Source organism: Amblyomma americanum, chromosome 2 (genome assembly GCF_052857255.1).
Source record: "Amblyomma americanum isolate KBUSLIRL-KWMA chromosome 2, ASM5285725v1, whole genome shotgun sequence".
In the NCBI taxonomy this organism is placed as follows: domain Eukaryota; kingdom Metazoa; phylum Arthropoda; class Arachnida; order Ixodida; family Ixodidae; genus Amblyomma; species Amblyomma americanum.
Window position 1 is genome coordinate 95,612,622 of NC_135498.1, and position 23,030 is coordinate 95,635,651.

Here is a 23,030-nt window from a genome sequence, read left to right on the forward strand (position 1 = left end):
GACTGCCCCCAACCGCGCCCCATGCTGCCCACGTGAATTGAGCATACTTAAAGGTGCACTAGAGAGGAATATAAATTCGTCTTTTTACCGCGGGAACTCGATCTACGCGTTCCGAGCATGCTTAGAAACTTGTCCTGTGTGGTGGATTTCCCTAATTTAAATCGAATTGAACGTCCCAGCTCCCGCCTTTTTTTTTTTCAACTCAACGCTGAAGGTAGGAGAAGTCAACCAACGCGTGGAGTTCCTTTCATCCGGTAGCGTGGAGGCTTGCAGCTCTGCCATCGGCGAAATAAGCAAAGCCGCCACGGGACTGGCTGAAAGGCACTCCATGCGTTGGGTGACTCAACCTTCAGCGTTCAGTTAAAAAGAAAAGGCGGGAGCCGGGACGTTTATTCCGATTTAAATTAGGGAAAGCGACCACACAGAACCATAACTCGAAGTTTCTAAGAATGCTCGGAACGTGTAGATTAATAATCCATAACAGCGCGACAGACGGGACAGAGAAGAGAGGACACAACACAGAGCGCTCTGTGTTGTGTCCTCTCTTCTCTGTCCCGTATGTCGCGCTGTTATGGATTATCGTGAGCACCAACTCGCCCAAGAAATGGTTGTGTAGATTGAGTTCCTGCGGTGAAAAAACGAGTTCAGATTCCTCTTTAGGGCACCTGTAAGAAGGCTCGCCCAGACTTACCTCGCTACATCAAAAGGGGAGGGTTCGACTAAGAACCCACATTGAGATGTAGACCTAACTGGTCATGAGCAGCAATCTAAAAAATTAGCAGTAAATTACGGGGTCCACGCAGAACAACTAAATTTTTGCTAGAATTATCCCGTAGAGAACATGTTCATACGTGCTGCATCAAAATTTAATCGTAAAAACCATTTCTGGGTCTGCCTGAGTGATAAGGTTTGCGGAAATTAGATCCTGTAGTTGACAAACCTATTATTATTATCTCCAGCACTAGTCAGACTCCCCAAAAAAGTATCTGACACCCCCCGCCCCCCCCCCCCGCGCCCTTCCGTTCGCAAAGTAACATAAACACCTCTATTCTATTTTTTTAGAAAGTAGTATTCAGCAGCACCTCACTGTTCTATCGAGCTTTACGGTTAGTACAATAAAGCTGTGCCGCACAGCGCATCACTGCTACCGTAGATCATGGTAGTCACAGCGCGAAAAGGCAGACGAACATATGAACCAGAGACATACGGCGCTGTTTGTGTCTCGTTCCTGTGTTCGTCTGCCCTTTCGCGCTGTGACTGCCCTAAGCATGAACAGCCAGCTGGATGGCAATTCTACCCTTGTACCACAGTAGATCATCTGCCAAAACATGGCACCCTCTACTCTGGCCTTATAGATCGCGACCATCTGTGGGACCTTATTTGGGCCCAGCAGGTGAGCGTGCGAGAGTCCACCAGGAGCGTAAGGCGCGGCTACTACCGTAATAAACTGAGCAAAAGCATTTTGTTCTCCCCAAAACAGGAACTGCGGCGCTAATAACGTATTGTAAATTGACAGCTAGGACTTCCAAGGTCACCGAAACTGCAATTTTTCTCCGTGCTATTTGTTAAAACTCTACAGCTTCGTAAGTAGCAAACCCTATATCCTAAGCGCGCAGTCAGTTCTGCGTACACGCACTGGCCATGCCTAATTTATTTCAGAGACACAGGTTTTAGAGTGACTCTCTAATTACTTTCTAATAACAATGATCTATGTATCTCGCGAATGCTATTTACCGCCTACGTACAGGAAACATTCACAGGCCAGGACTGGGAACTGTTGGGGACAAAAGTTAATTGAGAATAACTTAATAATTGCTGTTCGCCTATGACATTGTCATGCTAAGTTAAGTCACTTAGGAGGTGAACTGCACAACATTATCAATGAGTTAGACAGGCAGAGAATTACAGTAGGTGTAAATATTATCATGCAGAAAACAAAGTAATGTGCAGAGAATTACAGTAGGTGTAAATATTAACATGCAGAAAACAAAGTAATGTTCAACAGTCTCGCAAGGGAGCAGCAGTTAGGAATTGGTAGCGAGGTGCTGTAGGTGGTAAGGGAATATGTCTACTTAGTGCAGGTAGTGACCGCAGATCCGGTCTACGAGAGTAAAATAACAGAAGAATAAGAATGGCGTGGAGAGCATTTGCCAGGTTCTCTCAGATTATGAATGGCAGTTTGCCAATATCCCTGAAGAGAAAAGTATATAACATCTGTATCTTACCGCTACTTAGCTATGCAGCAGAAATTTTGAGGCTACCAAAAAGGGTTCAACTTAGGTTGAGGACAGCGCAGCGATCTGTGGAAAGAAAAATGACAGGTGTAACAAAGAGACAGGAAGAGGGCATAGTTGGTCGGAGCTCCAACATGAGTTGATGACGTGTTGAAATCAAGAGGGAGAGATAGGTTTGGGCAGCGCATGTAATGCGAAGGCAAGACAACCGCTGGTCCTTTAGGGTAACGAAATGGATTCCAAGAGAAAGTAAGCGCAGCAGGGGGCGGCAGAAAGTTAGGAGGGCGGATGAGATTAAGAAGTTTGCGGGGATACGGTGGCCGCATGTGACAAAGGACACGGCTAATTGGAGAGGCATGGGAGAGGCCTTTGTCCTGCAACGGGCGTAGTCAGGTTGATGATGATGACGACGATTATAACAAACCCTGAAAGCACCATACGATGGGCCGTTCACCATTCTCCGCCTGGGGTGGAAGACCTTACTAGAGATATTCAGCATAGCGTGTACTGCCACCACTGCCGCTTATCGCGTTCCGCGCGCTGTCACTACACATGCGCAGATCGCCCTGAGGACACCAGGCGTGGGCGTCTTCTGTGAACAAAAAATACGCTCAGTAATGAAAATGTCCGAAGAATCGTTCTACGAGCTTTCAGCTGGGCAGGAGGCAAGTTACTTGTATCACGCGTAGACTCAGGCCTGCTAGTTGAAATTAAGAGCATCACTTTAAGACGGTGTCAGGGTTGCTCATCAGAAATCTGATCAATCTTTTCTTGCATTCTCCAGCTTCTCCTCTGGTTTTCAGTTCAGTTTTTTTTTCAGCGCTCTCTCGAGTGGAAAGCACCTGAACTTCCGGTTACGCCCTGAACCCGTCTGACAGCTATAGAACCGACCGTTGTAGAACCGATAGATTTGCCTCAAAAGTATCTGAGTTACTAAAATATACATCCAAGGAGATCGCAAATAGTTCTGTGCTGCTAGTGTATAGGATAGAAACAAGGACGAAAAAACCATTTCTTACCAATGAATTGGAAGTACGATTACAAATTGTGTCGTATGTATAAACTTGGTTTACTGAAAAAATAATAATATTATGAATACTTTATTGCGCAAAGTATAAACAAAACGTACAAGCATCTGGCCTGCCAAAGCCTTACAGGGCTTGTGCGGCAGGACACGACAAGCAGCGGAATTGCGCAAAAGATACTGAGTATGGTGATGTATAGTAAATATGACAGAGCCGCAAATAGTTTAGCGAAAAACAAAAAAAAAACAGGAAAGCATGTTAAGTATAGAATACTATTCCTCCGAAAGGCGGAAAGAACATTTCGCAGAAAGAACATTTGAAGGCAGCCTGTTTAAGCAGAAAGGAACATAATAATCTCTTATTCGTTTGCCGTAACTTGTGTACCGTAAAGATATGATATAAGTTTCCTTTGGTCGCAGAGGCCTTGTTTGAACATTCCGAATCTTGAAGTTGCTGAACCAAAAATGTTTCAAGACAACAGTTTACATCTAAAGAGAGTCAAAATATGCAGTGAAACTAATTTAAAAACATCACAATCACCAAAGCCCAAATCGTAGCCAATATAATGATGCCATATCAAGCCTAGCACGTCTAGTGCAAACATTTCCTGTTTATAATGTTCGCCATCTAGAAGTGTGGTATGTCGCCAAATGCAGAACCAATTATGGTCATCAAGTGTTGAATTTCTTTTGCCCGCACTTTTAAATCGCATATTAAATGAAGCTATAATATTGATATACCTGGTATATCGCCAAAACAACTGCGTGCAGTGTTCGTATAATGATGTGATACATTGACTGTTTTTTTTCTTTGCCTAATAATTCCCCGTCCGAGCGATGTTGCATAACTCATGTATCTGTTCGTCTTAGTATATTGTACTTCCTTAGCAGTACGCTTCTATGCAGCTCCGTGCGCAAAGGGGTCCGGGCTCCTCCAGCTATTCTCACGGCGTTTGCCTGTCCTTCTCGTAATTTTATTTGCAGAATAAATTTTATTTGATTTTATTTCAAACGAACGCTTTTAATTGTGTTGTTACTGGTTCCGAATTTTGACTATTTGCGCCTGGCGGCGCTGCCTAAACGAATTGCATTTGAAAGATTGGTGACATAAGATTAGAAGCGAACGATTAAAAACTGCGTTTAAAGAAAATGGCGAAGTTGTACGACGATTTATTGCAGTGCTCAAACCGTTAAAAAAATTTAAAAGAAAAAAAGAGCCGAGCTTGATGGCGACTGCCACCACTCCGTTTCAAAGTGGCCGAACTCAACTTCCATCCATTCATTCATCCTGCAGATTCGCTGGGATGCGGTGCCTTTGAGAAAAAGTTTTGCTTCACGGTTCGCTGAAACGCTTCCTTTTAGGCCTTCGGAGACTTCTTCACTGTCTTTGTTCGTGTCTGAAGACATCTGGCTGAAAACAACCTGTCAGCTAGGTCTTCCGGCCGCCGTCAGTGAATGCTGAAGACACAGTCTCCAATTCAGCTGTTCTCCGGAAAGCGAAAAACAGGTATCAATGGTCGAATAAGGTGGCAGACCCGATTCTGGGGCGGAATAGGCAACCAGACATCAGCGGGAAGTCACTGTGGTCATGAGATTATGAAATTTGCCGGGACAGCATGGCCACGACTCACGCAGGACTGGACCAATACTGGAGATGAATGGCAGACGTCTTTGTCTGGCACACTGCTAGGCTAGGTGCTGATGATAATATTGTCACAAATAGGTTGCAGCATCAAAAGGGCTAGGCACAGGCCGCAAGCAGTGAAGCAGCGTCCCAGCTGCAACAGCACGCGCGTCTCTCACTTCTTTGTCCTCAAGGCGCCGCCCGGGGACACCTGGCGGCATTATTCTCCCTCCCCCCCAAAAAGGAAGCAAAAACGTGGGCGCATTTGGAGCGAACGGGAGTAAGTAGAACAAGCGAACAAACGATCACGGACCGCCGAACGGCTGCAGGCAAAAATAAAACAAAAGAAAACGCGGAAGAGGCGCCTGTTACTGCATAAAATAAGGCTTCATGCGCAGTACGTGCACGACCTCAGGCTGAGGTTGATGGCGCGAACCCGGCAGAGTGACATCGGGAAGGACATCATACGTCACATTCGTGATGCGGCGCAGCACTGTGTACGCTCCAAAGTAGTGGCTCAGGAGGTTCTCCGACAGGCCTGGGCGACGTACTGGAGTCCATACCCACACTTTGTTGTCGGGGTGGTACTCGACGTGTGACGTTGGTTGTAGCGTTTTGCATCCGTTGCCTGCTGCCGGCGGATGTGCATACGGGCCAGTTGGCGGGCTTCCTCTGCGTGCCGGGTAAAGTCCTCGGCATCTGGCGTGAGCGCCTGGTCGTCAGGGGTGCACGGAAACATGGGTCTAGCATTGTTTGTACATCACGCCCGTAGACGAGGCGAAACGGCGTAAAGCGAGTCGTTTCCTGAATCGCCGTGTTATATTCAAACGTAACATATGGGAGGATCTCATCCCAAGTCTTGTGCTGTACGTCGACGTACTTTGCGAGCATGTCCACTAAGGTTTTGTTTAGGCGCTCCGTGAGCCCGTTTGACTGCGAGTGGTATGCAGTAGTCTTGCGGTGGCTCCTGTGACTCAGCTGGAACACCCCGTGCATGAGCTGCGCTGTAAAAGCGGTGCCGCTATCATTGATGACGGAGGACGGGGCGCCATGTCGTAAAACGATGTGGTGTATGAATAATTGCGCAATTTCAGAGGACGTACTGCGCGGCGCCGCCTTGGTTTCCGCATAGCGCGTCAAATAATCAGTCGTTACTATAATCCACTTATTGCCAGAAGACGACACAGGGAATGTGCCCAGGAGATAATGCCGACTTGGTCAAAAGGTGTGCGAGGTGGCGCAATTGGTTGGGGCAAACCTGCGGGCTTCAGCGGCGGTGACGTACGACGCTGGCACTACCGGCAACCTCTGCCGTAGCGGTGGATGGCCTTTGCAAGTTTAGGCCAATAATAGGCCTGACGCAGTCGAGTGAGCGTGCGTGCAAATCCCAAGTGGCCAGATGTGGCCTCATCATGACACGCCGAAACGATGTCGTCGCGGAGGTCTGATGGCACGACTAGGAGGTATGTCCGGTCACCGTTGCTGGAGTTTTTCTTGTACAGTACGCCATTGTGAATGCAAAAATAGGACAACTGACGGGAAAAGTGTCGAGGTACGTTAGAAGCATGGCCCTCCAGGTGATCCATGACAGACCGCAGGTCAGCGTCAGCACGCTGTCTTGCCACCAAGTCCGAACTGCTGATCACGCCTAGGAAACGATTGCCATCCTCTGCGCTGTCATCAGCTTGCTCGACGGGTGCGCGGGAGAGCGTGTCGGCGTCTTCGTGTTTACGCCCGGACTTATAGGCAATTGTGTAATCAAATTCTTGCAGGCGAAGGCTCCAGCGTGCTAGGCGGCCTGATGCGTCCCGGAGATTGGTAAGCCAGCACAAGGAATGGTAGTCGGTGTCCACTTTAAAATGAAGACCAAAGATATAAGGCCGAAATTTCATTGTGGCCCAGACGGCAGCGAGGCACTCCTTTTCCAAGGTGGAGTAGTTGATTTCGGTGCGCGAGAGTGTGCGGCTCGCATGCGCGATCACACGTTCCACGCCTTCTTAATGTTGAACGAGGACCGCACCAAGCCCGATGTTGCTAGCGTCGGTGTGTATCTCGGTAGAAGCCTCCTCATCGATCCGAGCCAACACAAGGATAGTGTGCAGCCGTTGGCACAGCTCTGGAAAAGCAGCCTGTTGCTCGGCAGTACAGACGAACGGTGTACAGTCCCGCGTTAAACGGGTTAGGGGTTCAGCGATATAGGAGAAGTTGGCGATAAAACGGCGGTAGTAGGCGCACAACCCCAAGAAGCGCTTTTGCGTTTTCTTTGTGGTAGGACAAAGAAACTAGGCTACAGCGTCAGTTTTCTGGGGATCCGGTCTTACGCCGTCGGCGCTCACAACATGGCCGGGAAACTTGAGCTTTTTTAGCTAAAGTGGCATTTCTCGGGTTTCAGTGTCAAGTCGGCCAACCGCAGGTCATCCAACACAGTCCGCAGGCGTTCAAAGTGTTCGTCGAAGGTTTATGAAAACACCACAACGTCATCAAGGTAAACTAAACAGGTTTTCTATTTGAGGCCAGCCAGGACAGTATCCATCATGCGGGGAAACGTCGCTGGCGCAGAGCAAAGGCCAAAGGGAAACATCTTAAATTCATATAGGCCGTCGGGTGTGATGAAGGCCGTTTTCTCGCGGTCACGTTCATCAACCTCAATCTGCCAATATCCGCTCTTTAGGCCGATCGACGAAAAATACTTGGGTTGGCGAAGTCTGTCGAGTGAGTCATCAATTCGGGGCAGCGGCTAGACGTCCTTTTTTGTTATTGCGTTCAGCTTAAGGTAATCAACGCAAAAGCGCAATGTCCCATCCTTGTTCTTAACAAGCACGACGGGCGACGACCACGGGCTCTTAGAGGGCTGAATAATGTCGTCTGTAAGCATCTCCTTCACTTGCGTTTGGATGGCGCTGCGCTCCTGCGGGTAAATGCGGTACGACCGTGGTCGTATGGGGCGAGCGTCATCGGAAGTGATGATCCGATGCTTCGTGATCGTCGTTTGTCTTACTTACGAGGAGGATGCGAAGCAGGTTTTGTACTGGAGCAGTAGGGCACGCAGGACGCGCTGTTTAGTCGCTGAGAGCCCGGAGCTAATATCGATGCGATCCAGGGACGTGTCCGGACGTTCCATGGCCTCGGACGCAAAGCACTAAGTAACATCGGCCAATTGGTCGGCCCACGCGATGGCTGTAGGTCGGATAAGGTGACGAAGTTCGTTCGTAAAATTCGTAATCAGGAGTTCCGACCGGCCGTTACGGAGGTGGACAAGGCTTCGGGGTGCGCAAATGCCATGTGCCAGCAGCAAGGAAGGTTTCCCTCGGCGACTGGAGGTCCATTACGTAGCCTATCATCGCATTCGACGCTTGCAAAAACACTGGAGCGCGGCGGGATCAAGACACTTTCAGTGGAAATACGAAGGGCGGAACTGCGTTGACGAACGTCGGAGGTGCCGTCGGCTTTCGCTGTAGAAAACGTAACGTTTCTGTGCCGCAGGTCAATAATAGCACCATACTCGCGGATAAAATCTACGCCCAAAGTCAGGTCACGAGAACAGCCGCGGAGCACCAGGCACCTAACTATGAACGTCGAGTCGCTGATCTGGACCCTAGCCGTGCACTGTCCAAGCGGAGTAATGATATGGCCCCCCGCCGTCCGGATCTGCACGCCAGAGCAAGGGGTTGCAACTTTATTTAGAAGAGCTGCCAATTTGCCACTGATAATTGAAAACTCCGCTCCTGTGTCCACCAACGCGCTAATGCTGTGACCATCGAGAAGCACGGGTATGTCGAGGGAGAAGCGGTCCTTTAGTTCAGCTGCTGTCGTCGACGTCGTCAAAGCTCTATCATCGGATATCTGCGTCGTCTGCATCGTCAGGGGGTTTTTACAGCGTCGATATCCGGCGACCACGCCCCCGGAGGTCGCTGTCCTCAGTTTTCCCGGCGAGGGCTGGGCGAGCGGTCCGCCGTCGCTCGCGAAGAGTTCTGCACATTCGGTGAGAACGATGGACGGCGAGGTGACGGTGATCGGGACTGAAGGCGCGCCATGGACCGCAGAGGTTGCTGGGTCACGTACTCTTCAATCTCACAGGGCCGTTGGCCAAACCGGGGCCTTGGCGCATCGGAGCAAAAAACCCTGCAGGCCAAGCTCTCGATATGGGCACCGGTGGAACAGGTGACCGGGCTCCCCACAGTGGAAGCATAAACGCCGGCGGTCAGGGCCATGCCAGACGTCCGCTCTGCGCAGGGATTCTCGATCACTCGGGATGCGGTGCTGCCCTGGCTGCACGGAGGGTAGCAGGACGTCGTGCTGGGTTCGAAAAGCTGCCGCTGGATTTGGGGCAGGACGTCGCAGAGCGTCAGCGTAGGTCGGGCAGCAGTAGTCTTTTTGGATTGGCTGTGGTTCGCCGCGTAGTAACGGAGGCCTGATATCTTGCTGCACCTCTTCGCCGATAACGCTTATAAGGGAGCTGGCCGCTGGCTGCGACGTACCGCAAATCTTCTCTAGCTCGTCACGGACGATATCTCGGATCATGTCGCGGAGAAAGTTTGTATTGCTGTTGAAAGCCGGGAGTGACTCCGTAACAGAAGCAGCAAGGACTGGGCGGTCGTACGCGGTGCAACGCTGCCGGAGGACCTGCTCCATCGTGAGAGCCTCCGCTAGAAACTCGGCAACTGTAGTGCTTGGGGGCTGTGCGCGAGGCCGGCGAAAAGCTGTTCTTTAACACCGCGCATTAGGTGGCGCATCTTTTTGGCTTCCGAAATGGCTGGGACAACCCGTCGGAAGAGCCGCGTCCTGTCTTCGACGCACATGGTAACAGTTTCGCTGGGCATTTGCATACGGGACTGCAAGGCTCTTTCAGCTCGCTCCCGACGATCAGCGCTGACATACGAGGCGAGCAGTCGACGTCGGAACTCAGGCCATGATGGAAGAGTGTCCTCACGGTTTTCATACCACGTACGAGCACCGTCCTCCAAGCTGAAGAAAATGTTCCTCAGCTTGGCGGCGCCATACCATCGGATAAATGCGGCGACACGTTCAAACTGGAAGAGCCAATCTTCCACGTCCTTCAGTTGAGTCCCGGGAAGAACTTTGGTAGCCGTGGGCTCTGGAGGATGGAGTATGCCTTGCATGACCGGCTGAGGGGTAGGCGCCGAGGGAGAGTCGAATGGCCTGAGCACAGGAAGCAGTCGGCCAGGCGTCGAGGTAGTCCCCAATAGCCCATGCTCAGGGGGCAGTCCAAGATTTCGGCTGCTGACCCGGTGAATTGGCGTGTCGACAGGGAGAGGTCTGGGGTACTCTGTGTTAGAAGGGGTGTGCGACATATTCAAGAGCGATTTACCCAGCGCACTTCACCACAAAATGTCACAAATAGGTCGCAACACCAAAAAGGCTAGGCACAGGCCGCAAGCAGTGAAGCAGTGTCCCAGATGCAAGAGCACGCGCGTCTCTCACTTATTTGTCCTCAAGGCGCCGCCCGGGGACACCTGGCGGCAACATTCAAACCCTCCAAAAATGATACGATTGAACCATGCTTTAATATTTAATTAATGAACCCCCGTTTTTCTACGCCTGTTTTTCCTTAGCAGCAAAGCTCGAACATGATTTTTTTGCCGTTGTGCAACGCCACTCAAACCACGCTCGGAAAGGAGGAGGAAAAACAGGACCAAACGCACGAGCGCGCGTGGAGAAGAAGAGAAGAAGCCTGCTCCATCGGTCGCCTGCCGCTCCCTTCCTCTGCCCAGGAGCTGCAAACTGCCCGGGAAGGAGCTGCACTGAGGAGAAATGGCCCCGGCTGCTCCACTGCCGCCCTTCTCAGCCGCTGGGGCTCCAGTTTCGCCGCTGCCGCCCGGCGGGCTTCCGGGCGGCCCTCTTGAACCCGACGACAAGATGGACCCCATCCAGATGGAGATGATGCTGTGAGTGGCTGCTCTAGAGCACCTACTAATTGTTTATGACAGGGTGACCGTACGTCTAGCTGTATCACTCGCAAAAAAATGAAGCTATAAGGTGATATTTTTCGTTTTAAAGCTCGAAGGACACTCCTACTCGAAGAGAGCTCTGAGGGCAGTTTTTGAGGGCAGCTGTGTGTAAGCCTTGGTGCAAGGCAGAGATAGAGAAATCATTTTATTTCGGTCGAGTGAGATGGACGATGTTTTGAAATGACTGACGTTGCGCCACTAGTTCTTACCGTCGGCATACTCACCCATAAATGCTTATGTGATAATGAAATGACAGATCGTAACCTGGAGCCGAAATGCAGACGGCTATCAATCTGAAGACAGTCTCAAAACAGTCCTTGGCCAAGGCCGACCAATGGGAACGAGCTTGGAGGCTGTTTTGAGGTGGTCTTCTGTTGGAGAGAATTCTGTAATTCGGCGTCGCATAAAGTACAGTCTTTGTCAAAAATATACAGCCCAAGGGTTTGCTTCCAAACCACGTAGAGAGGCTCTTAAGCACAATTAACGGGCCTAAGCTCGGGAGGATTGAAGACATAAGTTCCTCCTGCCTTCCTAAGAGTAGGTTCCCTGACTATGCAAGAGGAACCGCGCATCAGTGCTCAGAAGGTTGACCTTTTGGTTTGTATCATTTTTACAAAGACAGTACTTCAATTTACTGCAAGGCGGCATGGATTCGCTCCAAAATATGATTTCAGATCTTACTTTCAAGCATTCGGGACAATTTAGAATCGAAGGGTTTTCAGCCTAGAAAGTTTTATTGAAGTGACTTTGTGCCTCCTCATTGGCCTCCCACCCATAAAACACACGACTTTGTACGCACGAAATACGAGAAACTTAAATGTGAAGCATGTGGAGATATGATCCAAGTAAACCAAATTTATGTACAAGTGCACGCTTGACATTGCACTGCATTTCAAAACGAACTCTTCATTTTCCACTCAAGGCTGCTCTTGAGAGAATAAGGAATAGCAGATTGGCCTTGTATCCAGAACCCCGTTAGTGAAATGAAAACATATTGTTACGAGGTGGCAAGCCAAGGAAAGCACGACATGATGACAGAATGAAGATATGATTTAATGGCTCAGGGCCTAGCGCGAGCACTCGGTCCCGCGCCACTGCACTCTTCTTCGTCTTCATAACATGACCCCGGTCCTCAGAGCGATCGTCCCGATCGATTGCTTGAATTACGAATGGTGAGGTGACGATGAGGGTGATCAGGAAGGATAGAAGAAGATGAAAGGCTTGCCACAAAGATGGAGATGATCTGGTGGACGGTTGCCCCCGGAGCTTCAGGTCCAGCGGTCGGTCACCCACAGCCGAAGGTAAAGGGTTGAGGGATCGCCGCACAGCCCGGGCGGGGGTGCCGTCTTGGTTCGGGTCGTAGTCGGGTCATCGTACGTCAGGTCCTGGTCGTCGTGTCTTGTGTTCGGGGCTGGGGACGGGGCGGGGGAAAGCGGCTGGTCGGTTCTGGTCAGTTCGAGCTGGGGATTGAGCCGGGCAGCGGAGCCCAGGTCCCTTCGGCCGACGACGAAGGCGAGCAGAAGGCGACGATGCTCCGGGGACTAGGATGACGATGAGAACCCAGCACCTCACACCAAATGTTACGAGGTGGCAAGCCAAGGAAAGCACGACATGATGACAGAATGAAGATATGATTTAATGGCTCAGGGCCTAGCGCGAGCACTCCGTCCCGCGCCACTGCACTCTTCTTCGTCTTCATAACAATATTTAAAGGACAATCACTCAGACACAACTTAGAACGCGTGGCTCCGCACAAACTTAAGCAAGCGTCTGTAGAACGCACACACACACACACACACTCCGCATGCTCACACTTCTCACACGATGCATCCCCAGCGCAGGTCCGCACTCTCTTCAACATTGGCGAACATTGCGGGGGGGGGGGGGAGGAGGGGGCGCCAGCAAGCGGCTGGTAAAAGGGAAAAAAGACTACACTTTTGTTCCAAAAGACGGACTTACCTAACGTCAATTCATTTTTTAAAATAAACAGATCGTCCGCATTTTTAACCTAGTCCTTGATGCTAGGTATCCTTAGCCGCTAGCCGTTACAAAGCTCAACAATGAAACGACACAACTTTTTGTTCCTTATCAACGGCTGCCTCCTCTCCCGCAGCCAACAAGCGATGTACGACCTGATGCAGCGGCCCATCATTCCGGATCCATTGGTCTTCGCCTGCGCCGCCTTGTACCTCATCATTGTCATGACTCTGCTCATCGCTGGGGCTTTCTACTTCACCAACCGCCGTGACTGCGTCTCGCAGAGAGTATCACGGCAACGCCTGCGGAACAGCATTGCAGGGAGCTTTACGTCTGATCTGCCACGACTTGTTTACCACTGGAAATGCGCACGCTTGAGCAATGCACCTCCATATCAACACAGAAGAAAGTATCCAAACGGCGCTGAAGGCTTCTTTGCTAGACTTGACCACGAGTCACAAAAGAAAACACCACCTTCCCCATGGATAAAGCGAGAGTGATAGCTTTACAGAACTGAAGATCGCACTGAAAAGTATATAGGTGCGGAAAAGTTACGCGCGTTTCGTAGGTAAAGTCCTCTACTTCTTCATGCACCACGTGATGGCCGTGGCAAAGCGCCTCGTTTACGCGTGTTATTTGAATCTGTTAGACTTGGAAGAACCGGCGTTCGATGATAAAACAATAACTCTTGCCTGGTGTTTCTTCCTTTGTGCAGTCGATGCTTTACTCGTCCTTTCGTCACCGCTCCATGAGTCCGTCACGGCACGCCCGGTCGAGTGCCCACCTTAAAAAAGAACTTAAAAAACTTAAAAACTTAAAAACTTAAGAACTTAAAAAGAACCTTAAAAAAGAATGGATGTGCACAACGGTGGCTGGCTGGCAAAAAGTCAATAAGAAGCGCCGGGCAATAGTATCCTGTATCTAGGGCCTCTAGAATGCTCATATATGTATGTTTCTGTTATTCGAAAGAAGGCGCTGTGATCACAGGACCGGATTTGAAGTGCATTTGCCCGTGTTTGCTCCTCACCAATGTATCTTGCACCCCGGCCCTGACCAAGATTTTTAACTGTGCCCCATTCAAGTCTCACATTGGCCGCGTAACCACATGTGGCAAAGTTCGTTCGACTGGCTGCAATTGTTGCACCATTTCAGTTAAAGTAGCACAGTCACATTTGTTTTGCCAGTGCACCACCCGCCTGCTTCACTTACGCATCGGTTTTGCAAAAGCACCTGCTTAATGCAGCACGGGTTCTAGGCACCTTTGCACTCTTCCAACTGAAGTCACAGCTGTAGTGCACCAAGCAAGATGGCGGCGCCCATGCATAGGTCGGAGAATATATTTAGGCAGCTCTTTCTTGAAAGGATGAGCTGGATAGCTGTTCGTAGCATCAGGATTGTAAACGTGCACGTCGTGCCCCGCAGCCAGAATTTCAGCGTTAAGTCGTAAACGACAATTTCTAAGGTTGATGCATGGCAACATTGTCTTGCAATTTCGCGAGTGAAAATTCTTCACGCGGTTCGTCGGTTCGCGATGCTGATGGCCATTGATGTGGCCGGCACGCAGCTGGCTGCAATTTTAATGAGGAACTAGAACTTGTCACACGACCAGGCTGTCACTCGGCTAATAGTTTTGGAAGCGCCCAGTGCCAAGCTGCATGGAAGTGTCAGAAATGGCGCTGCACGCTCGCGGCACCGCCGTGCAACTTTAAGGCATCTGTGTAGCAAGTGCAGCCAAATGAAACAGACTTCGATGATGAAAGCACCGAACGATTCCATCGTGTCTGACGTCGACCCTAGCAGCGTAGTCTTTGGGCACCATGTTAAGACTAATATCTTTGGCTCTGACGTATTGTGACTGGGAGGCCGATGCCAATATCAGCGTAAACGGTGCGTCATTCATTCTTGTTGACGCTTTAGAGGGCGAGCCCACAGGCACACGAACTACGCGAAAACGGACACGAAGCCGTGTTTCGTTAAGTTTCATTTTGTCTTCCATTTTATATTTAGAATGACGCTAACCATCGCGTATGCCACAAGAGGTGGGTAATAAAACTGTGATCAGCCACAAACTTGGCGAGTTAGGTTGCCGATTCACCGCTAGCCGCTCAACTGCCGCTGCACCGTTTCCGACCTACCATTCGCAGGGACCCCGCTACGCCAAGTCGTGGCACAACCACAATAGGATTAGCGCGCAGAAAGGTCATCAGTCGCGCCTAACGCATTTTCATGCTGAATCATTCGTATGAAATTGAAATTGAAAATTATTTTTTGGGGAAAAGAAATAGCGCAGTTTCTGTCTCATATATCGGCGGACACCTGAACCGCGCCGTAAGGGAAGGAATAAAGGAGGGAGTGAAAAAAGAAAGGAAGAAAGAGGCGCCGTAATGGAGGGCTCCGGAATAATTTCGACCACCTGGGGATCTTTAACGTGCACTGACATGCACAGCACACGGGCGCATTAGCGTTTCGCCTCCATCGAAAAGCAGCCGCCGTGGTCAGGTTAGAACCCGGGAACTCCGGATCAATAGCCGAGCGCCCAAACCACTGAGCCACCGCTGCGGGGCTTCGTCTGCGCCGCCGGTTTTTCATTGCGACGTGGGGCACGTGTGTTCAAATACGAGGTGCACTGAGCATGTTTCTTTCGCGGCTACCGTGACGCCATTCCATATGACCACCTTTAGCTAGAGCAGCGACCAGGGGCTGAGGACCAAGTGAAACGAAATATATTAGCCGATACTGTCCTAGGTATTTGCTTTACTAATGCCCGTTATCGCAGTCTTTTCAGCCATAGTTCATTGAAATCGCGACCATTCAAAAGGTACATTGTGGGAGGACTGAGGGATGAGGATCCGAAAACGCGGTGTGCGAAAGTAGTGATTCTACATGACAAAAATATCCGCTCTCTGATCGTCATACACATTTTTTTTTGCTCGAACAGTGCAACCACCACCCCCACCCACCCCCGCCAGAGGAGACCGAAACGACGGCTATATACACGGGTAAGCTACTAAGCGTCCAATTCACGGGGCAGTAAAGTTTAAAGTTTTCTTGTTGCACGTAAGAAATGGTCAATTTCTTTTTAGTCTCTAAAAACAGGGCAGGCGCCAGTCTTAACATCCGTAAAGTTCACCGCCCACCTCCATGCATTTTGTCCAGTGACAGCTATAATCCTTTCGTATGAAGTATTGCCACGATGCTGGAGTTACATTAATTAGCGATCTGTTTAGGCGTCTTGACTTGCTATGTGATCAATTTTGTTGACTGCATCGTCATACTCGCACTGAATATTCACGTTACGATTAGTGTGTTCATGCTGTGTAAAGCATGGGGAGTATCTGAACAAAAAATTCACTTCTGCATTGGTTGTCTCGTAGACAGATAACAGCTCGACTCTGCAAACCGTGTAATTCAAACTGCCAATTATGTCATTTCATTTTGTTCTCGTTTTCAACAGAACCTCCGCAAGAGAGCAAGTTGAACGCCCTTATTAAAGGCACCTTGTTCTACCACTGGAACTTGGAGAACGTCGTAATGTAGTGTGTACGGAAAGGACAACGAGAGACTTTACTACATGACAGTAAACTCCTGATCGAAGCATGCTGGCTGCAGACTGTCCTTCGCTGCAATATTCATTTATTTATCACATTACCCACAGCGCCTGTTTGGCATTACAGTGAGGGGTGGAGGGTTACAACAAAATCATACGACATAGTTGCAGGAAAAGGGAGAAAAAAAGATTAACACAAAATACAATGCAGCATGATTTGATACAAACGCAAGCATAAAATTGCAGCAGTGCGGCAAACGCTTCATTAGATTTAGTAGAAACGACTTCCTGGGCCAACTTGTTCCATTCATTTATTGTTTTTGAAAAAATGACATCTTCAGTAAATCAGCTCTGGATTTAATCTCTTTCACTTTGAAAGTGTGGCCCCTTCTTGCAGATTAATAGTCTGGCGGCAATAAATAATGGTCACGGCCAATACCTGTTTTAGAACGATACATATTCTGGCGTCTTCCAGGATTTGAATCGTTTCTGTTTTCGGAGAACTATAAGTAAATTGCGTAGTGCCATTGTGAAACGACCCAAAGCTAATGCCTCTCTCCATTACAGCGCACAAATCTTTCGTCTTTATATTACCTCTCCCCCTATCCTCTCTTGCTGTCCCCTAACCTCTTTCATTTCATTTCTCCATTATGCCTACTATCCTTCATTTCCGGCGCCCCAGCTCAGGTGCTTCAGTATCGAAGGCAGATGCCGGGGATAGCAAAAAATCTTTTACTTCCATTTTTATTATTATTTTAATAAAAACCACTTACTTACTACCATCTTCAGCTTAATTATGACATGATGGCTTTTCCGCTGCAGAAGATACTACTGATGTGTTTCCACTGTGCAAAATACTCCCCCCCCCAACCTTTCTCTCTGCTATGACGATGTGCCTCGTAATTAGTGGTTTCTCTGATAGTTTTTTATAGTTTCCTGCATACGTCGGAGTCACCATATGTAAGCGATATTTCGCTGGCAATTAACTGCTAGATAAATACTGATTGAGTCGCATACCGATTTCACAGGTATGAACCGTGCGTCGACACCAATGTTTGGGTGGGGGATAGCAGAGGATACTTGAAAACGGTGGCAAACAGCTTTTTTGAGGTATACGTAACTACTTTTATTCCAGTGGCGGAAAAAGTTTTGAACTCAAATTTTTCAGCCCCAAAAGAGTCTTTAGGTGCCAAACCAACATCACCGTACCCACAACAAACCCGATAATTTTTTTTCTGAAAACACTAATTGGACGAAGTTTTGCCCAAAGACCTGGCCTCTCAGCTGCCCAGATTTTTTTACGCATTTTGTACACGAGTTGGTATGAACTGGATGTGAATAACACTTCGGAGAACGCGCCCGGGCGATCTGTGCATTTGGGAACGTTGTTTTTTTCCTTCAAAGAATGAAAATGCGTCACGCCGTTGAGGACAAAGTTCGAAGCTATCAGCCTTGACTGGTGTTAAAAGAAAACAGTGCTGCATACTAAATGATCGAAGTTACTCTACGCTGGCTCTGAGGTTGACTTGTGCCCATGATAGAGTAATATTTCGTTTTATCATGTCATCATCATCATCAGCCTTACTACACCCACTGCAGGGCAAAGGCCTCTCCCATGTCTCTCCAATAACCCTGTCCTTTGCCAGCTGCATCCACCCTTTGCCTGCTCACTTCTTAATCTCATCCGCCCACCTAACCTTCTGCCGCCCCCTGCTACACATCCATTCTCTTGGATTTCACTCCGCTACCCTTAAGGACCAGCGGTTATCTTGCCTTCGCATTACATGCCCTGCCCAAGCCCACTTCTTCCTCTTGATTTCGACTAGGACGTCATTAACACTAGTTTATTCCCTCACCCAGTCTGCCCGCTTCCGGTGTCTAACTTTATACCTATCATTTTTCTTTCCATGGCTCGTCATTATCCTTAACTTAAGCTGAACCCTTTTCGTTAGCCTCCATGTTTCTGCCCCGTAGGTGAGTACCCGTAAGATACAGCTGGTGTACACTTTTCTGTTGAGGAATACTGGTAACCTGCTATTCATGATCTGAGTGAACTTGCCATGTGCGCTCCACAACAATCTTACCCTTCTAGTCATTTCGCCCTCATGGTCCGGATCAGCTGTCACTACCTGCCCTAAATAGACGTATTCTTTTACCACTTCCAGCACCTCGCCGCTAATTGTGAATTGCTGTTCCCTGACTAGACTGTTGAACATTACTTTGGTATTCTGCATATAAATTTTTAGACTCACCATTCTCCTCTGCCTGTCTAACTCATTGATCATGATTTGCAGTTGATCTCCTGAGTGACTCGGCAAGGGAATGTCATCAGAAAGTCGCAGAATATTTAGGTAGTCACCAGTAACTCTTATCCCCAACTGTTCACAATTCAGGCCTCGGAATATCCCCAGTAAAAAAGAGGTGAATAGCATTGGCGACATCATGTGTCCTTGCTGGACGCCCTTCGTTACTTGAATTTTATTGCTGACTTTATGGAGGACTTTGGAAGCTGTGCAGTTCCTGTATATATCTTCCAGTATTTGGAAATAAGGCTCACCTAAACACTGATTCCGCAATGCCTGTATGACAGGTGAGATTTCTAATGAGGTCCTATCATGTCTCCGTGCTTATATAAGAAATGAGTCTGCGATCGTCTGAGGGACGAAGAATCGTCCTGTTAATTTGCGCCTTGTTTCGAAGTGATTCAAAATTAAAAGCGCGAATCTTCTTTTGCCAATAGAAAGGCATATATTTAATTCGCAAATCATCATTTTTTTCTATTTGATATGGCGGGCATTGTCATAATTCACTTGCTTAATTAACATCATTTTCCAACAGCTACCGCTGAAGAACTACTGTGGAATACTCGTAAGTCTCCCCGTTTTTACTTCGATTCGCAACGCTCTGCACGTGACAAATACCTACTTGGGGGCTGCGCGCGCAGAACGACATCGAAACGTTGAAGCATATTGCCAATTTTATTGCGACATAGCCGAAACAACAAAAAGAAACATAGCATTTTTATTTCATTTTTGCCGGCCATGATCAATGATAGCAATATGGCTGGCCAGCAGTAAAGTTAGAAGTTTCTTTTCCCGTAAACCATTTGGCTGAAAGGGTCAAGGTCATGGAATCAGAACAACAAACATTTTCAGTTTTAACTAATGAAATGGACTGTGTTCAAAATCACAAAACGAGAACTAGGAACAATTTAAGTAAAAACTCATGAAAAGAAATGTGTTCAAACTCAGGAAACGAGAGCAACAAACAATTTTAGTAATAACACGCCAAATAGAATGTGTTCAAACTAGGCAAACGAGCTCAACAAATATTTTCCGTTGCAACGCGTGAAATGGGCTGCGTTTAACCGAAATAAGAGCAAAAAACATTCGCCTCGTAGGGTAGTAGTGAGCGGTGACTGTCCTGCGTGCACGCATATGCGTTGACCTGAAGAAACTTCTTTAGTACCGCAGACTTGGTCGCACCATCGTTGGCAGCTCCATCGCTCCATGTACTGCAAAGTAATCATATGACCTCCGCCCACCTGCTTAATGCTATTGAAAAAATGAAAATGAAAATTGATTTTGGGGGAAAGGAAATGGTGCAGTATCTGTCTCACATATCGGCGGACACCTTAACTGCGCCGTAAGGGAGGGATAAAGGAGGGTGTGTAAGAAGAAAGGAAGAAAGGGGTGCCACAGTGGAGGGCTCGGGAATAATTTCGACCACCTCGGGATCTTTAACGTGCACTGACATCGGACAGCACGCGGCCGCCTTAGCGTTTCGTCCTTATCTGCATTGTGCGACGCACATCGCCTGTTCTCAATGTAGCCGTTAAAAAGGCCGTCGCTGTTCCCAGTGGTGATTTTCGCTGCCTAAGCTCCTAACGCCAAATTTTCAGCGTAGCACTAGACACGTGTAGAGCAGATATTGCACTGTTAGCGGTCCGTACTTCAAGCAGGAAACAAGGCGCAGAATGGTTACAGATTTTTGCTATCCTCAACGTAGCAGCCTCTGTTGCTGCCATGAAAAGTGCGCTTGGCTAAAGAAAGATGCCACAGCTGTTCCTGGGTAGGCTTCATATGCTAACCAAGCCGTGTGTGCAGGTGTGTGTGAAGTTCACATGCTTTGGTGGCTTTCGACAAATATGTGGCTCGCTTCCAAAGCTCGACAAAGAGAAATTACCTTTGCGGAACGTGCCCTTGCAGCTTAGGAGAAAGGTAAGAAAACAGGACGGCTTAAAATCGTTCTGAGCCCACTATCGTACTTTGTAACTTTGAAATGCGTCACCGCGTCACGATAAAATCGTTATATCATACATTTTCTGAAAAAGCGTATCTTCGATATCTACTTTAAGATGCCTGAAAAAATATTACGGTCGCTCATTATTGGTTGCATTGCGCACATTACTTAACATGGACGCATTACCGCGGCTATCATGCAAGGCTACCATCGTGTCGCACTTTGAAACAATTCCATGACGAAAAGTGTTTTGCTAGCACTTTTATAACTTCCGAAAAAAATACTTAACAGCTGAGCTCGTCGAGTACAGAGCAGTAATCAGGTGATTCTTCATTCAGCGCTCTGCAGAAGGGCTTTGATCGAATGATCGAGGTTTTTATCTGCAGTGCAGATAGTGCGGATCACCTCAATTTGGTACCAAATTAATGGAAGCTCTTATTCTGGGCAGGGCTATGTGTTTGAGCAACACCGGCGTAGGAGACTGAAAAAAAAAAATCCCGTATCATTTACGTCGTTTCAGTAGGTTTTGATATGTTTATTTCCAACCAACCGACTATGCGCTATACCTGAGAGTTAATAGACGCAAAAATTAAATGCCTCGTTTTGATCACAGAGAAGACACATTCCAGTGCTTATTGAGGTCTAAACCCAAATCGCCTCCAATATCCTCCAAAGATTTGTGAAAAATCAGCACAGAAGGCGGAAGTTGCAGCCTGTTAGGTGCTCTGAGAGGTGCGGAGTCGGATTGAATGTGGTGTTGTTAGAAGTTGGCATACTGTAGAAAATAATAATAGCTTGTTTCCGGCACATATAGTACTATTTTACATATATTTTACATATAGTACTATTTTACATATATTTTACATTTTACATATTTTACATATAGTACATATAGTACTATTTTCGCAGAGTGCCTACGATTCCGACGTACCCTACGCTGGGCAGCGGTTTTGTTTTCTGACAGGCATACTTCTGAAAGCGCAAAGAGATGTTTCACGTATCGTGTATTCGAAAGTTAAATAAACTGAAAAAAATACTTTTTAGCTGTTACGATTCCTGCAAAAATTGCAGTAGCGTCCCAAAAATGTAGATTTCATCAGCTTCTTTTGTTATGTACGCGTAGATCACAAAGCTCTTTTCCTCGTTGATGAGAAAGCATGCGAAGTATCAAAAATACTATCTGACCGTACGCTCCCAATGTCGGAATTTGTGAACGTAGCTACGTCCGGTGGTGCCACGAGCCTGTTGGGGAGAAAACGATGAAGTGCGCTTTGGCAGCAAACCTGGCACCTGATCGCCTTAGCGCAGAAATTGACGGCCACGCGAGCCCCTGGTAGCAACACGAGGGCCGGAGCACTAAGAAGTTCACAGTCGTCTGGCGGACTGGAGAAAAGTTGCCTATTTTAACATCATGAGCCAGAACTCCATGAGGGCACATGCGAGATGCCCGACGGAAACACCTAACGCCGAAGAGGAATACGCCTTGTAATCGGTCCAGAGCCTGGCGGCTGGTTTCATTCCTTCCAATCATCGCCGCAACTCCAGCGTGACTGCCATGAAAGAAAGCTTTTCTCTACCCCTGCTGTCGAAACGAAAAAAAATATTCCGTCTTTGCCTATTCCATAACATATATCACGACAACCCCACTCTAAAGAATAAAATGATAATGCACCCTTCTCATGTTTCAACTAGCATATACCATCGTCATAAGGATGGCATTACTTCATGCCAAACCGACCATTTGCACCATTCATCGATCTCAAATATATAAGTTGGAATCACTTTCCCGGATCTATCGTTGTAATTATGCTTTCAGGTGTGCATTGACTAACCTCGTGCTGTCACAAACACAAGCAACTGCAGCAGTATCGTTTTCCTTCTTTTTTTTCTAGTTGCTTTCCTGATCCTGTCAGGCTTCTTAAAATGCCTGTTCTTGTTTTGCATACGCGCATGTTAATAATTTTTTTAGCGTGATATCTCTTGTCATTTCCTTTTTTCATGTTTGTAAAAGTTGTCGTTATGCCTTGTATGTTTGTCTGGTGTTTTTGCACGCTGTCCTGTTAGCCGTTAATTCGTTTGAATGTTTTGATGTCGCCTTTCTTTTGTTTCTATAAGCCTCATTTATATTTCGATTTAAATGTATATATACTGCTGTATTTTTGTATTCAACTTTAGTATGTAAACCACTCCCCTCTTCCTCTTCCCCCCCCCCCCCCCCCCTTCCAACTCTTGGCCTGGACTGCAAAGAGCGCAGCATCCTCCTGAGGCTCAGGGTAGGCTGCGCCAACACCGGCTCCCGCCTCTTCCGCATTGGCCTCTCCGACTCCCCTGGGTGCTCCCTCTGCAATTACCCAGAAGAGACAGCCCAGCACCTCCTGTGTGGTTGCCTTGCCTTTGTGTCCGCAAGGACTAT

General features: G+C 48.1%; 1 protein-coding gene across 1 annotated transcript; it reads left to right on the forward strand.

Annotated features, from left to right (window-relative positions):
- Window positions 1-10,572: 10,572 nt before the first annotated feature.
- Window positions 10,573-13,447, forward strand: LOC144118833 (uncharacterized). Its single transcript, XM_077651634.1, has 2 exons — window positions 10,573-10,788; window positions 12,965-13,447. Exons 1-2 carry the CDS (start codon window positions 10,655-10,657, stop codon window positions 13,326-13,328), a joined length of 498 nt encoding a protein of 165 aa, XP_077507760.1. The 5' UTR covers window positions 10,573-10,654; the 3' UTR covers window positions 13,329-13,447.
- Window positions 13,448-23,030: the final 9,583 nt, after the last annotated feature.